The sequence below is a fragment of the Nannobrachium achirus genome (genome assembly GCF_963921795.1).
Source record: "Nannobrachium achirus genome assembly, chromosome: 19".
In the NCBI taxonomy this organism is placed as follows: domain Eukaryota; kingdom Metazoa; phylum Chordata; class Actinopteri; order Myctophiformes; family Myctophidae; genus Nannobrachium; species Nannobrachium achirus.
This window is the reverse complement of record NC_137826.1, coordinates 32,003,225-32,020,910: the sequence shown is the minus strand read 5'-3', so window position 1 is coordinate 32,020,910 and position 17,686 is coordinate 32,003,225. Positions and strand designations below refer to the sequence as shown.

The following is a 17,686-nucleotide window of genomic DNA, read 5'->3' as shown; positions in this document are numbered from 1 at the left end:
ACTAACGTAGTATACTTTAAGCTCCTAGTTTAAGTTTCTTTATCACAATGAAAACACGTTTTCTTTTTAAGGTTTTAAAGAAATAAATCCCATGGCCTTTTTTGTTTTTACATTATGTTTTTAATATTCATGTTATATTAACTATACAATCTTTTTTTGTTTCGCCAATTATTTGGGGGCCCGCTTGCAACATCTTCATGGCCCACCAGTGGGGTTCGGCCCATAGTTTGGGTATCACCGTTTGAGGGCATGATTTCATATCATTGTCATTTCCATTATGGGCAGTTACATCACTTTGTTTAGAGTCTGCTCTCGCAGTGACTCAGCGGAACCAGATATATATCAGTTCCTGGGAACATAATTTAGTTTGTCCATAAATGACCTGGATATGATGCTGCAGGAACATTATAATGAAAGAACAAATGATGGATGGCAACCAAATAAAAAAATGTCTTAATGGTTTGGGTTTTGTTTTGGAAGTTGTTCTTCTCTGAATAGCTACTGTATACAATAGCTATTGTCCTACTCAATAGCATTTTGACAGAACAAGCATTTTTAAAACCATTGTCACAAATCGTCTCAGCATTTAATTCGTATTTTTGCGTTAAAATAACTATTGTATTTTGTCCTGTTTGATTACATATCATTTTATATAAATATGGTAGAAAGAAATTGTAGAAAATGTGTTTTTAACACTAAATATACATAATATTGTATATTCTTTAAGACCTTGTGTAACTATAGTTGTGTTGTTGTGAGATGGCCTTAGATGTACATAGAGAGAATAACATTCTCTTGATTTCATATTATTATTGCGACGGGCGGTCACATTTAGTATGGAAACTGATCATGTGCGTACGTCACGCCTCATGTCATGCTCCATATGTGGCCATATAAGCCCATATTTGGAAATGCCCATATATGGAGTGTCAGTCTCATAGTAACCAGTGTGGTTGTCATGACGTGAGGCACATTGCAAGTTAATTCCGTCCTTGTCCCTTTTATGCCCATACCGTGTATGAGGATAATAAAAAGAGCACACTTACAATATTGCATATACTGCAAGTTCTGCACATAAAATAACTGTCAGGCTACCATGATGTCACAAAACAGTAATGAAGTGGACTTCTGTTCTTTCATGCATTGAAATTAATCAAATGACATGACAAATTATTTCCTTAAGCTATCCATCATTAACCTGTCACTTCCTTTCTTTTTTTGTCTTTTACTTTCTTCTTTTTTTGTGGACGACCCTCTGCTCCGCACAGTGACAAAACTACATCGATCATAACTAGGGAAACGGGATGAATGAAAGTGCTTAATGATTATATCCTTCAAACAAATTAGGTTTTCATTAGATTGTGTTTGTGTTAGCATGAATGTGTATTGTTCTTAAAGAAAACAATATCTCACACAGAATTAACATGACTTTGAGTGACTTTGACATCCTGTGTAGGAAATAGGATGACTGAACATTTCTCACAGAACGTAGTGTATGCATAAAACAATCAAATAAATAAATGTACAGTACCAGGTGCTTGGCCAAGTGCAGACAATACAAGAGTATTTTCTGTACGGTGCTTCAGTAGGCATCCTGGATGTCTGATGGGGACATAGTCATGTAAATTAAAGGGTTCTACACTAGCCAGTGTGCAGCTATTTTACTTTAGCAATTAGATTGATTCGATATTTGACCTTAATGATTGTGGAATTCATACCCAATCAATAAATCAAATAACAATATCTGTCCTACAAAGTTGGAGAGAGAGAGAGCAACACCTACTGTACAGTAGATGCTGTCAATTGTTAAAGTTTCAAAGGGTAAGAATGAAAATGTACTTGAACATCATCAGAGTGAACAGTAGCATCAATAATATACCCATTCATGCTAGCAGAACACATTTGATGTGATGAATTGTGTTATTTTGTTGAAATGCATACTGACAAAGCCCCTTGCTGTACACTTTTAGGGCCAGTTGATTGCAACAGCTTTTACAAATGGATACCACTGAACAGATAGCCGGTCGCCATCTTATCAGAGGTATTACATCTACCATGTATTTCAATCACACACTTTTCAGTATTTCCTATACATGAGATAGCTACTGTAGTACATACTTGTGTGTAATGACAAGAAGTTTGTCTCTTCAGAAGTCAATGGCATGCTTAGTTATCATTACCATCTGGATGTATGGATATTCACTGGCAAAATAACAATGGGGAAAAAAACAAGACGGCCTTGCACTTCTGCCCTAACAACTGTCATCATTATTTTTTATGAGGGCTTTAAAATATAAAATACTTGTTTTATACGGAGGGCTTTGACTTCTGAACGGATTTGGCTTCTGTCATGCTCAAATACTACAGATAGAACAAGGAACCCACAATGGGCACAATTGGTGTCCTTGTTGCTGCGTTAGCGACCCCTCCTGGTTGATCAGGGCACCTGTTCAGTGAAATAGGAATTTGTGTGAGCTCTCCCAATGAAACTCCCCTCTATCAGATAAAAAGAAGTACTGTAGCTGGTGATGTGTATCGTGTATGGAAGGAAGCATGTGGTAGAACACCCTCCCCAGCATGTGGTAGCACTCCCTCAGCAACCGGGTTGGCAGCAACAGGGACTGCATGCAGTACACATGGGGAATTGGCAATGGCTAAACGTAGAAGAAAATGGAAATAATAAAATGTAAAAAAACAAAAAAGAAAACAGAAAGAAAACAACACTACTGACCTTTTTTCCACATTAATATTTTGAACATACTGATATAAAAGACCCCTGTTTGCTTTAGCAAGATGTAAAGTTACAGATTATGCTGTATTATTTGTAAATACCAAATGAATGAAATGGACATATTGCACGACCAAGCTTTAACATGAGAATATATTGTGTGTGTGTGTGTGTGTGTGTGTGTGTGTGTGTGTGTGTGTGTGTGTGTGTGTGTGTGTGTGTGTGTGTGTGTGTGTGTGTGTGTGTGTGTGTGTGCCATTATTGAGTTTCTTGAGTTATTTCAACTCAAGAAAAGATTGGTTGGTCTTGTGTGTATTGTATCGGCTTGTTTTACACCTACAGTATAGAGAATAAAGTCTTTTGAAACCTATGTAGCATTCTGCTAAACAAAAGTCTAAAATAGCCTGCATAAAATCACAAGGACCCATATTATTAGTATTGTATTGTACTGTACTTAGTTATAGCCATTGTACTGTACCAGACCAGAAGGTTTCCTGTAGGTATAAGTGAAATTGTAGCTCTCTATTGCACCTATATTGGATCTTTCTTCACTGTGTTCTACCTACTTCTGTTTTAAGAGCCTGCCAGTGCCAAAAGTTTTCTATAGGATTTAGATCTGTACTCATTACTTACTACTAATTACTTACTACTACTACTACTACTAATTACTACTCCGGTTAAGAACAGTTTAGCATTTCTTATTGAACCATACTAAGATGCCTTTTGGTGTGTTTGGGGCGTTGTTGGTTGAAGACACACAACCTTCAAAGACGGAAGAACCCCACAGTATTACCTAATCTAATTGGAGTATACTGTATTTAACCATAGTAAGCAATGAAAGGCTCATTTGGCAGTCAGTGAGGATCAAAAGAGGTGCACATCCATTTACCATTTAAAGACAGGTGCTGAACTTCAAACTACAAAACATAGAAACAAATAATAAAGCTGTGCACACTGTAGCCCCCTTTTGCATATAGCCTATATATTTGTTCTCAGTGGGCTGAGAGACGTTTCGAGCACACTGCTCCTGTGCACACTCGTTTGACAATCAGTAAACATAATATACTGATCAGAAATTACAAAATGTATTTGCCTTTCTTGTCAAAATAAAAATGTCAGCCTATATAGGCTACTGAACTAATGAAATTAAAAAGAAACAGAATAAGGCCTTATACGACAGCATTCACCGGAGACAGTTACTTAACCTTTATTAACCCATGTGTAATACTCAGGGTTGATCAAAATAGCTGAACTAGAAGCTCACAATGTGGCGTGTTGCGACGCATTGTAGATAGGCTGTTTTTGATTTGGTGTAGAGGGCACAAAGGAGCACACCATGTGCAGAGTACAGTTTTAGTTTACTAATACTTAATAAAGAAATATTGTTTGACTATGTATAGAGGGTTTAAGACTTGGTGGTTCATTACATATTTTGTATTTGATTTATTAGAAGGTGTTAACCATACAAAATGAGTACTGGTTATAACCATCGAGGATAAACAGTCCAGGACTTATACAAGTATATTAAATAAACACTTTTTGTGAACACCTGAGAGGGTATCCTTCGCTGTGACATGTTTGCTATGTATTCTTCAAAAACATGCCAAAGAACACTAAAGCCACATCATCGTGTTCCTCATATTTACAGTAAAATCATTTTCAGAGCTTCTGCGTCCCTCTAGTCATTCACAAAATGTATTTGACAGTCACATCGCTTTCTTCTGTGATTTGTAAAATGAAAGGCTTAGATGTTTTTTATGGTCATGTGTGAAAGTAAGAGATTATGATTCTAAAGATAATTTCTCTCTTTATCGCCAGCAGAGTCCATCTGGTGGCCAAATGCTACAGACAGGCCCGGAGTATCTAATTGTGTACAGGTGATGTCAACCAACATCAAGCACTACAGCATCACCCAAGTAAAAAGAATGGAAATGGAACTACACAAAGAAAAAAAAATTGAAAAGTTTGTCATCAGAAAGAAAAGAAGAGAAGACTACAAATAACTGCTGTACTATATTCCGAACCTTTGATAACTTAACTTGGTTTGGTTTAATGTTTCATATCAATTTAATTCACTTATGTCCTACTTTTTTTAGCTTTTGGATTAATTTTTTAAGACGTCGTTTTAGATTTACCCTTCATTTTGTGTTGTTTTATTTTATCTTTGTAGTATGCAAGTGGAGATGTATTGGATTTTTCCTGGTGTGTTTGGGGGGGAGGAGGGAGGGAGGGGGGGGGTTACCAAACATACTTGCAAGTCACGTCTTCACCTTTTTATTAAGAAAAGGAAAAAAGATTGGAGACATACTTTACGTGTCTTTGCACAACAACACAAAAATAGATTCAAATTGCTGACATTGGAAACATACTAATTTTGAATGGAAATGAGGAGGGTATCTAAGTAATAAATCTTAGTCGCTGTTTTAATTTTTGGGACGTCTCCTTGTTAACCATAATTACCTATTTTTGGGCAATACAAAGAGGACTCCAATATTTTTATGGTCCTTTTTTTATAAATGTTGTTTTTGCTGTTTAGAAAAAAGTATATATATATATATATATATATATATATATATATATATATATATATATATATATATATATATATATATATACATATATATATTTAAATATATATTAAGATTTCATATAATTACATTGTGAATTGAACTTGAGAAAAATAAATGTAGCTGTACATATTATTCCAGTCACTGCATATAATCAACTCAATAAGAGTATAGCATATTTTTGTGATGGTGTGTTGAAGAAAATGTAATAGCGTGTGAATAGAAAAAAAAGCGCAAAAAAAAGATTATTACACTTTTTGCTGGAAGACCGTGACCACCCTAGTGACAAACGGAACATGTTTGCTCTGTAAATACTCAAGCTGAATAATTTTACAAATGTCCTACCAGCGTATGGTGAGTAAGTAAGCGCGGTTTTTAAGAAATAAATGATTGTTAATGTATCCTTTGTCTAACTGTTAATTAAGATATTGCTATCATTTTTGTTTCAAAGAGAAAGATGATTTAATCCAAAGCACACTGTACTTAGATGTTTAGGCTCAGAACATGATCCAGGCTCGGTTCTGTGAATACTGGCTGTTTTATACTCGAGAGAAATCTTAACTGGTTTGCTGTATGTTAATGTGTGTTTCACCCTGCTTGCTCCATAAGGATAATTTATGCTTTTGCGAAAACCTGTCACGCGGCATGTCACTAAATTGAAAATGACATGTTTCAACTACTTATTTTTTCTACTTTTTTTAGTTGAAGATACAGCGTTGTCGCGTGACACTTGTTTTTCCGAAGTGTAAATTTGGCTTTACTTGGTTTGGAACACAATACCTGACCTCTGTGTTCAATGCTTCTTCTGCAGATCGGCTAGCTATGTTTGACTGAATAAGGAAGGTAAACATTTTGATATCATACCTCAGCCCTGTGACTTCTATTGTGGAATCATTGGCAGGTTTAATTTATTCTAAATGGGAAATGTAGAGGAGACATCAGAAAGTAAAATGGGTAATCTTTGCACTGTGAGCAGTAAAGTACAGGACATTTCCTATTTGCACATGTATATGTTGGATTTTTTAAAAGGGAGATAAAAAAAAGGTCCTTAACTGAGTATTTAAATGAAGGGTTTTGGTTATAGACTAGACTTATACTCAAAGTTGTGGGGTAAACATTACATTATATACACATATATACAGTACATCGTGATAAGGCAATGCCTTTGTGTTTCATCATATGATGGACCCATGTTTCCTGTGTATGTCAAAAAATATTTTTTCAAAGTGGATAAAAAAACAATAATTTATTCTTTCTGTTAACCACTTGAATGCTAGCATAACATTTTTGGGCCTGTAACAATAGGGAACATTCTGCAAAAATAGCACATCTAGAGACTTGAAGAGATTTGGTGTATAGGGGGGAAAGTAGGGGGCCAAGTACAGACCCCTGGGGGACTCTGGTCAAAAGAAGTATATAGGGTTTAAGTGGTTAGTCTCAGTTGCTGCACTAATCTGTAGAGACTGAATGATACAATATGAGCTACAGACATTTGATAATAATGCTCCAAGGTGCAGTGCGATTTCTGAAAATGGAATGAATATGTACTCTGAAAAACATTACCTGCTGCAAATGTAGTTGTTGATTAATTTTGCTCTTTTTACTTGTATTTGTTTGTTTCACATAGCTCTTTTGTTCCAAACAACCAGGTAAAGAAAAATGCTGGATGCTTTTAAAGTAAATGATGGAGTTGTGATCAAGTAATAATTTAAAGAATGAGAGAGAAAAAAATTGTAATAATGAAATGTAAAGAGAGAAAAAATATATAAAACTATTAAAAACAAAACAGATGCTTCTTTTCTGATTTAAATTTTAATCAGAAAGTTTTATTGATGATACGTTGTGGTTACTAACTGTAATATACTATTAAAATGTACTGTGCATCCATTGATTTCTCTCCTTCCCTTCCCTGCACCAAACAGCCTAAACTGTCTTGTTTTTCATCCATTTATTTCAATAGCGTGTTTGAAAGAAGAAGAAAAAGACAATAAGTACTGTTACAAAGTGCTGTCTTTGCTACCGCAGTGGTCTATTCTCCTTGTTCTACCTGTCCTTTCTGTCATATCTATATCCCTTTATCTCTCTTGCTCTCTTCTATCTCCTGTCATTACATTATATAGATCTAATTAGTATTGATATTACCTGTAGTAATTAGTGGATTTAGGATCGAACTTTCTCCAGTGATCACATTATTCTGATAAACGCAAACAGTTGTTTTGGTGTCCAATGTATCCACTGTTTCTTTTGTTTTGTTGTTTTTGTTTTGACAGTCTCATCATGTGGTTTCAGCCAACCAAAGCTTTCGTGGGGGAACAATAAAGAAACATGCTGTATTTGTAATTGTATACAAGGCACCATTTGGATCCCCAACCTTGAATGTTTTAAAAGGGGTATGCCATACTACCTTAAATGCTAATGCAAGATATGCAAAAAATATTTCTGATTACTTTCTAAGAGGGACACAAGCTACAATTGTGAAAAGGATTTTTTTCCCTTTTCTTTAAGAATACATAGTTCTAACATACCTAGTAGTGATGACAATGGTAGTGTTTAAAATAAGCTGTAATACCTTTTAATGTTTGTATACTTTGGAAATATCCCAGATGCCATTGGCACAGCTATTAGAGATGGGATGTTTGTGAACGAATCAAGTCTTTTGAACGGCTCTTTGTAGAAATACTCTGCCACAAGTAGAAGTTTGAGATTAAAATGTACTTTAGTAAAAGTACAAAAGTATTGGTATCAAAATGTACTTAATACCAATAGTAGAAAGTATTCATTATGCAGAATGTCCCGTTTCACAGGTTTTCGAATGAATAATAAAATGTAGAAAAATCATTTGAAAATAGCAGATCTACAAGCTCACATTGCATCGCATTGCGACACATTGTGAGCTTGTAGATAGTCTATTTTCAAATGGCAGAAATGTATATAGGGTTGAATTGATTTATAATTCTAATCAAAATCGAACTAATACGAGTCTTTTGAACGGCTCTTTGAAAGGAACGGATCCCAGAGATCCAGCTCACTTCATGGAGCCATAAATCCATCTCTAACAGCTATTTTGATCTTTATCTCTCTCTCTCTTTCTCTCTCTCTCTCTCTCTCTCTCTCTCTCTCTCTCTCTCTCTCTCTCTCTCTGACCTTTCTTTCTGTCAAGCTTTTTATGCATATTTTTAAATATTTTACCCTGTGTGTTACCAGCTATATGAATCATTCTCACACATTAACATGCATTACTATAATATTTAAAGACCCGTTGAAACCTAAATCATAGCCCATTTCATGGCAGGGGGCTAGGATTGGACGAGGCTGTGAATCGGTAGAAATCAGTGGTTCTCAAAGTGAGGTCCAGAGACCCTCAGGGTTCCGTGAGGGGATTCCAAACAAATGCTTACAGATCTGTAACTCTGAGAGTAATGTTGTTGTTTTGTTTTTTTAATGAAAAGGTTTGAGAATCACTGTTCTAAATCAAATCACAGCCTTGGCTGAAGTGTGTTGACACCTTTCTTAGATGAAAATATGTTATTTCTGTCAAGCGACACCGACGTCACACAACACTCGCTGGAGCATAAATTAAACATTTACAAGGCAGGGTGTGGCCTGAGATGTGTGCCATTCCAACCTTCCTTTTACACTTGTTTCAAGCTGAAATTAGGGCTAGCTATTATTCTCACAATTGCTTTTTCGATGCATCGAATAATCAGCATGTTTTTTTGTTTTTTAGTAGACTAAGTTGATTAGTCTGATTAACTACTTAGGCGCTGTACAGACATTTGCGTGAAACATCTTCTCCGTATCGCCTGAGAATGGCCACTGGGGGCGCCGTACTAATGCATTGTCAATGGAAGGTTGTTTGGTGTTTTGTCGTTGCCGTGTCTCTTGGCCAAAAGACAGGCTGCGGTTGAGCTAGAGACACGGCAACGACAAAAAACCAAACAACCTTCCATTGACAATGCATTAGTAGGGCGCCCCCAGTGGCCATTCTCAGGCGATACTGAGAAGATGTTTCACGCAGCTGTGTGAGTCCAGCCTTAGGCGCCGTACAGACATCTGCGTCACGCATCATCATCTTATCGTCTGAGAATGGCCACTGGGGGCGCCGTACTAATGCATTCTCAATGCAAGGTTGTTTGGTGTTTTGTCATTGCCGTGTCTCTTCAAGAGCGTACAGGCTGCGGTTGAGCTAGAGACACGGCAACGACAAAAAACCAAACAACCTTCCATTGACAATGCATTAGTACGGCGCACCCAGTGGCCATTCTCAGACGATAAGATGATGATGCGTGACGCACATGTGTGAGCGCGGCCTTACACCCTTGCAGCTGATGAATGTTACCCATCTTACCAGCTCATCCATTTGGGGCAGTGGGGTTGTTGTTGGTTTAAGAAAATAAGAAATAAAATAAATCTGGAAGTTGCATACATCCATTAAAACTATCCATTGAAACTTGAAGTTCAAGGCAAGTGCTAGGCAATGGCCAAACAATTAATCCCAACCATGAAGGGAAATGTCACCCAAAAACATACCATAAGTATGTCATGTTATTTCAATTATTTTGGACTCAAATCAGTTTGATGAATATGAAAGAAAAAAAAACTGTCAATCAGGCTACACACGATGTACGATCTGATACCATGTGGAAATCCTTCTGGTGCTGCTCCATTTTTAAAAACAAACTAATTCTAAAGACCATGGAATGTTTCTTTTTTTTTTTTTTTTTTCATTTTTCATACAGGCACTAATCATTCTGTGACAGAACATTGGATAACCACGAAAATCAGAGAAAAAAACAGAGTGATGTTTTATGGTATAGTATGTTTTATAGTATTGTTCTAATCATCACCATTTTATTTACCTGTCTTCATGACTAAATGTATCGGTATGTACCATAGACAATTGTTTGTCGTCGTTATGATTGACCAAGTTTAGAACAGTGACAGCAAAAAAGAAGAAGAAAACAGTCGTAGTAATAATCGTAGTTAATGTTCTCATTTGACATCACATTCAAACAGTAAATTCTCTGTTTATGTAATTCAGAGTGTTCAAATGGAACCAAATGGACCAGTAAAAGTTCATTTGGTTCCTTTTGTACACTCTCTGAGTTAAAACACTGGATTTTTACTGTGACTGAGTTGAAACGAGGTGGTAAACTCCATTGCAATGATACTGATTAGAATTAGATACTTCAGGTGTGCTCCCAGAGAAGTTCAGCAACCTGGCTGGCACAGAAGTCTCCATACTGTAGTCTGGTAATTGGGATTGTCCATTCCCATGTTTTTGAGTTATGTTAACCAACTTCCCAAGAAAACTGGTATGGCTGACATCTGAAAGCCTCTTTCAGGTCTTGTATGGCTTGCTCAAGCCCTGTTATAAAATACACCTTACAATGGATGGGGGGTCTCACATCTCAATTGGAGAAAGTATAATTTTATATTTGTATTTTCAAACAACAATATTGACAGGAAAATGTTTGTGAAAGGTTTCCATCCTCTAATGGTGCAGCAATTGATTGTCTGTCTGGAAAATGAAATAAAATAAAACAAACTAGTATATCCCTTCACTGTTTTATTGTTATCTCCGCCAGGCTGAAGGCAAGGGGAGGCAAAACTATTCTTGTGGATGATGGCAGTAGGTCAAGGAAGTCAATCAAATATCTTTCACATATTGTGAATATGTTTTGTGCAAATATTTTTCACATTTTGCAAATTAAGATTGACCTCCTGCACTGATGATCAGTCTTGCCTAAGTAGGCCATGGAGTACCACTCTGATTCTCTGCTCTCTGGCAGATCCACTTTTTTTCCTTAGTTGTTTTTTGATTTGATAGTGTGGTTGCCCTAACAGGGCAACCACACTATAGTACTTATTTTTGAAATGTAATGTCTTTGTACAAACAGATTGTATTTGATTAGATTGAATCTGTAACATGTATGGTACTTTGAGTTTGAAATTACAATCTCTTCTGCATTTCAGTATATTGAATAATAACCAATGTCACATTTAGGCATCAAGATACTTTATTTCCCTGACCTTTCTTTTTGAACAATCATGACATCCCACAGTGTGACATTTGACAGTGCAGGCCAGGGTTCCTTTTATGACCATGATGACATTGATTTATCAAACACATTTTTATCACAGCTACCTGCAGCTTAACTGCTGGTTTGTCAGACATAACATGGTACTTCATTCCAGTTTTATTCACTCTGCCAGTAGACTGAAAAACTAGCTCCACCATCCCGATTATTTAATTTAAATTATGAGTCAATGGGCGCTTTTAAGAAACTAAAAACAAATGGCATGTTATTATACTGCCCCTCTGTGGTCAATCCCAGTGACTACAGTAAGAGGCTGTATAATTCAGACATACAGGATAGGGTTTATTCTTATCTGCACCATCTCATCTCAATGTATATTGTATGTATGTATATAGTACAAAGTATTAGATAAGTTGTTCCTTGAATAACATTACTGCTCAATAAATTATGCCTTTTCCAGTATCAGTACATGTCTTAATATTAGGAGACATTCACCTACATGTATAAATGGGAGGCTGGTGCCACTATAATGTGATATGCAAAAGGTGTTCAGTATCCTGCTGCCATCACAGCAGTCCTACTTTCTTTAAATGCACATAGAATATTAAGGTTAACTTTTAATGTGATGTATACAATCCTCTTTCTGTCTGTCTGTCTGTCTGTCTGTCTGTCTGTCTGTCTGTCTGTCTGTCTGTCTGTCTGTCTGTCTTTCTTTCTTTCTTTCTTTCTTTCTTTCTTTCTTTCTTTCTTTCTTTCTTTCTTTCTCTCTTTCTTTCTTCACATGACTGTCCCAGAATAATAAAGCATAGGAGATCTAAAACAGTGATTTTAAACATTTTTTCATATCACGGTCCATTATTTATTCAGCATTTCAGCCATGGATCACCATTTGATGAGAGGTAGCCTCTCAGACCCAAACCTTTTTGTATTTATGTGGTGCCATAGGAGAGAGAACAGGCAAACGTAGTTCAAAATACCAATTATTCTACATTCTCTAATTGTAATTTACTGTAGTACTGCAGATGTTCAACCATAATTAGAGCGTATTGGTCCATTTGGTTTCATTTTACACTCTCAAGAGTTAGGATCTATAATGGTCTGTGTGGTTACCAACTCTCCATCATTTAGCTCGGGACCACCTGGTCCGTCAAGGACCACTGGTTGAAAACCACTGCTTAAAAGTGAAGAAGAGCTCATGAGGCCCACCTTCCCTATGCATATTCATGATAATGTTGTGCTATAATACATGAGTCTCTCAGAAGTGGTGTCCACCCCCAGCCTCCGTAAGTAGGCCTACTTCTGGAGAGGCCGCAGACGCTGGGGCCCCTTCGCACTCATTAACAGTGATTAAAAGCTTAGGCTGAGATGCTGGCATAATTAATTGCCAATTACAGATAGACCAGACAGACATACTCTAAGTGAAAATTACAGAACTGTGAGGCTGTCCATTTATGGTGTAAGGCAGGCTTTTATGTTGCCTTCCAAACAAGACAGAAATGGAAAGATGATAAATACGTAATTTACACTGTATTCAAGTGAGATAATGAGGAATGTTCATTGGATGTGTACTTAATTCATGTCATGTCATGGTTGCCACTCTTTACGAGGAAAAAGAACTGTGTTTCTAGTTTTGGACAGACCTATGCAATATTCATTGGTTACAGCATGTATGATTATTAGAGTGCTGTAGATGGGGAGATGGCATAAGTCCAGTTTACAAACTATAAATTAGCCAATACTCTGGGGGCTGCTCCCTCCCACTGTCCTAGCTTTTCATGCACCAACTCTGGGCCATGATAATTGATATGACATTGATGGGTACTCTCCTGTGGCCAGGGAGTTATGTGCCAGCACAGCCATCCAGCACACTAATACTGCTGATTAAAAACTAGTTAAAAGCCCATGATGACTAAAATGTGCATTAACCAAAATGACCCTCTGGGGCTGGCAAATAGTCTGCCTGCCTCCAGCAGTGTGAGCTACAGTGATGAGATATTGAGATATAGAGGGTATACAGGAGGATGCTGGGTGCCTTATGATGCAATTAGTTTTTTCCAGTATTGTTATCATTGACTGACAATGATACTGCACCGATATGATACCTACCATAATACTGACCTTGATACTGACCATGATACTGACCAATTGACACAATATTTGTGAGTTGGTTTAACTAGTATTAACCAGTTGTTGCTTCTATGGTCAAATTCTAGTCTTTGTTGAAGAACATGACTGAAAATCAAGCAGGTCAAATTTGTTTTATTTAATTACACCTGAAACAAATTAAAACATAAGAAATTGAGTGAGTGAACCACTGTGACAGGGCCTGCCATGCCTGTGACATCAGACCCATATCACACGATGACACGATTGGTGAAGCCTTTGTTGAAATAGTAAATGTAGTATTTAGTTTTAGGGGGTGTGGGCAATGCATGCAAGCTCATACAGGTATTCACTTACGTAATATGTAAGACAAATTTCAGTGTGAACTGACAATAAAGTACCATATCATATATATATATATATATATATATATATATATATATATATATATATATATATATATATATATATATATATATATGACTTAAAGATGAGAAGTTATTATTAAAGATGTCTTACTTTGCTTCAGTCATAAAATCTGCACAACTACATTTGGCATTTTAAAGCTGAAATTGTACCCATGCTAGTAAAGCAAGCCTGATAAAAGTATCAAACATGCAAAACAATTCAGCAAAACACAGGGAAATATATATCTGTTAAGAAGTTTTGGGGGGAGGATCCCCAGACCCCCGTTGTGGAGTTCTGCGCACCCCCAAAAAAGAAATCTCTCGAATCTAACAGTTCACTTTGGCAACTCTGAATCCAACACAACACACCGTTTGAGCTAGGACTTAACCTCCAACCTGTCATCCTCAAGGCAGTTACTCTATCCACTGAGCAGCAATGACACAGAAGTTTTCAAGCTTTTTTCAAATAAAATCTAATCAATACAAATTTGGCCACAGACCACTATCTGAAAACATGTAGTGCCAGGAGCTCCTATAAGAAAGATTTGTATAAAAAAAAAATGTAAGATGTTGGAGACAAATAGGCAAGCTGTGGAATCAAACCTGTGACCTCCTACTTCCCAGGAGTGCTCTTAACACTTGTACTATTGTGTTTACTGTGTTCTAAAATGCCAAATGGATAACGAGATAAAACCTAGAGGATTATTTCCATTGTGGGCCCACATGTTTCACATGGGCCTGTTCTAGCGCCACCAGGAGGCCAATTTGTGCAAAACTACCTTTTGGCCAGTACCCCTATGGTTCAATGCTGGAATACTTTGAACTTTTAAAGGCTAAAATTCAAAAAGATAAGTGATAAACACTAAGAAACACCTATTAGGAGTGAATGAATGGTGGACTGGTGGTCTAATGATCAGACTCAAAGTACAGAGGTTCCAGGTTCAAATCCCAGCTCAATGCTAGAACATTTTGACATTTTCAAGGCAAAATTAAATCTCAAATTCTTCCAGTGCTCCAAAGGCATGGCAAGCATTTAAAATGTATTTCTGTAAAACTTTAGTTGGACAGAGTTCTTTCACACATAACACCTTACCTTACCTTTACTTCTCAGGAAACAGGGGGAGAGACACCCCTCCCGATGGTCCTCCGTGTACCTTGATGGCATGGGACTTGAACCTGTCTGAAACCCGCCTGAAGCAGGGACAACCGATCAAGCACTCAGCCACTGCGCCAAGGCACCTTTGGGCCCTCAACAGGTGTTTCCTTGTGCTTTTGAGTTGTTCTTTTGTATACTAGCCTTGAAAAGGTCAAATCACTCCAGCATTGTACCATAGGGAACTGGGGTTTGAACATTGAATCTCTGTATTGAGAGTCTGTTCATTAGACCTCTAGACCATGGCTCAGTCACTCTAAGCTGATGTCTCTTAGTGCTTTTGACTTATTTTTTTGTATTTTAATTTGAACATATCAAAGTACTCCAGCATTGAACCATAGGGGGACTGGTATTTGAACATGGAATCTTTGTGCTGAGAGCCTGTTCATTAGACCGTTAGACCATCACTCAGGCACTCTGAGTAGATGTCTCTTAGTGCATTTGACTCCAGCTTTTGTATTTTAGCCTTGAAAATGTTAAGGTTCTCTATAAGAGGATTGGGATTTGAACACTGAATGTCTGTGCTCAGAGTCTGATCTTCAAATCTCTATGCCATCACACTGTCAGTGTCAGCAGACACTAGCACTATTGAATTGCTCTTTTGTATGTTAGCCTTCAGTTAATAAAGGAGAATCACTCAAGCATGGAACTGACAGTTCGTGGTCTACACAGACATTCAGTGTTCAAATCCCAGTCCTCCTACTGAGAACCTTGACATTTTCAAGGTTAAAGTACAAAAGAAGTCAAAAGCACTAAGAGACATCCACCAGAGTGCCTGAGTGATGGTCTAGTGGTCTAATGATCAGACTTTCAACACAGAGATTTCATGTTCAAATACCAGTCCCCCTATGGTTCAAAGCTGTAATACTTTTAACTTTTCAAGGTTAAATACAAAAGAAGAAGTCATAACCACTAAGAGACATTCTCCCAGAGTGACTGACTGGTGGTCTGGTGGTCTAATGATCAAACTCAAAGTGTGGAGGTTCCTAGTTCAAATACCAGTACCCCTATGGTTCAATGCTGGAATACTTTGAACTTTTAAAGGCTAAAATTCAAAAAGATAAGTGATAAACACTAAGAAACATCTATTTGGAGTGAATGAATGGTGGACTGGTGGTCTAATGATCAGACTCAAAGTACAGAGGTTCCAGGTTCAAATCCCAGCTCAATGCTAGAACATTTTGACATTTTCAAGGCTAAAATTAAATCTCAAATTCTTCCTGTTCTCCAAAGGCATGGCGAGCATTTATGTAAAACTTTAGTTGGACAGAGTTCTTTCACACATAACACCTTACCTTTACTTCTCAGGAAACAGGGGGAGAGACACCCCTCCCGATGGTCCTCCGTGTACCTTGATGGCATGGGACTTGAACCTGTCTGAAACCCGCCTGAAGCAGGGACAACCGATCAAGCACTCAGCCACTGTGCCAAGGCACCTTTGGGCCCTCAACAGGTGTTTCCTTGTGCTTTTGAGTTGTTCTTTTGTATACTAGCCTTGAAAAGGTCAAAGCACTCCAGCATTGAACCATATAGGGAACTGGGGTTTGAACATTGAATCTCTGTATTGAGAGTCTGTTCATTAGACCTCTAGACCATGGCTCAGTCACTCTAAGCTGATGTCTCCTAGTGCTTTTGACTTATTTTTTTGTATTTTAATTTGAACATATCAAAGTACTCCAGCATTGAACCATAGGGGGACTGGTATTTGAACATGGAATATTTGTGCTGAGAGCCTGTTCATTAGACCGTTAGACCATCACTCAGACACTCTGAGTAGATGTCTCTTAGTGCATTTGACTCCAGCTTTTGTATTTTAGCCTTGAAAATGTTAAGGTTCTCTATAAGAGGATTGGGATTTGAACACTGAATGTCAGTGCTCAGTCTGATCTTCAAATCTCTATACCATCACACTGTCAGTGCCAGCAGACACTTAGCAATATTGAAGTGTTTTTTTGTATGTTAGCCTTCAGTTAATAAAGGAGAATTCGTGGTTTTACCTATAACTCCACTGATCAGTTTCAAACTTTGTAAGTGCACTCCCTATAGGCCAAGGAAAAACTCTTTCCTTGCATTTTTCACATCAGCCTTTTATAGCGCCACCAAAATTACTCAAAATTAACACAAATCAGTACACAGTATCTCTACAGTCATATGATCAAGACGGATCTGTCCCATATTAAATATTCCATCCTGATTGGCTAAGATTGGCCTCCAAACTTTGCAGGATTGATCCGTTTGAACAAAATGTCTCAAATCAAACACAGCGTGCAATTGTAATGAAATTGTTTACGCACATTCGCAAAAGGCCAAGGAAGAAATTACACTACAAAATGTTCAAATCAGCCTCATGGTGGCGCCATGAAAGGTCTAAGATTGGTGAAGAACACATGCCACCCTTTTTACATTGGCCTATTATAGCACCACCAGGACTCCTGGCCTGGTGGAGACCTGTGCTCGGAAGAGCACTGCTTCTAGTTTATTTATTTATTCATCAGGACTCTACCTTTTGTCTTATTATCCAGCTAAAATATTGAAAACCTCAGTGACTCACTGGTCTAAAAATCTTCCTGAGGGACAGAAGGTTATAACTATAAGTTCAATTCCTGGCTTACTTTTTGACAGGAATGCAATTTTTGTTGCTGTTTTAAATAACAATCTGTATACATCTACATCTCTTCCCATGGGGG

At 37.3% G+C, this 17,686-nt stretch overlaps 1 protein-coding gene across 11 annotated transcripts in view; it reads left to right on the top strand.

The window, feature by feature from the left end:
* LOC308303945 (RNA-binding protein Musashi homolog 2-like) overlaps positions 1-4,929 on the top strand; it is a 280,804-nt gene extending 275,875 nt beyond the window's left edge. For 6 of the 11 annotated variants that reach the window (XM_080748484.1, XM_080748485.1, XM_080748478.1 and 3 more), the window contains one exon: positions 4,550-4,929. In XM_080748484.1, the coding sequence (XP_080604610.1) occupies positions 4,550-4,609 (60 nt within the window). In that variant the 3' untranslated portion in view covers positions 4,610-4,929. Of the gene's footprint in view, positions 1-1,970; positions 2,042-4,546 lie in introns of all 11 variants that reach the window. The other 5 variants (XM_080748479.1, XM_080748483.1, XM_080748487.1 and 2 more) reach the window with 2 other exon arrangements.
* The last annotated feature ends 12,757 nt before the right edge of the window (positions 4,930-17,686 follow it).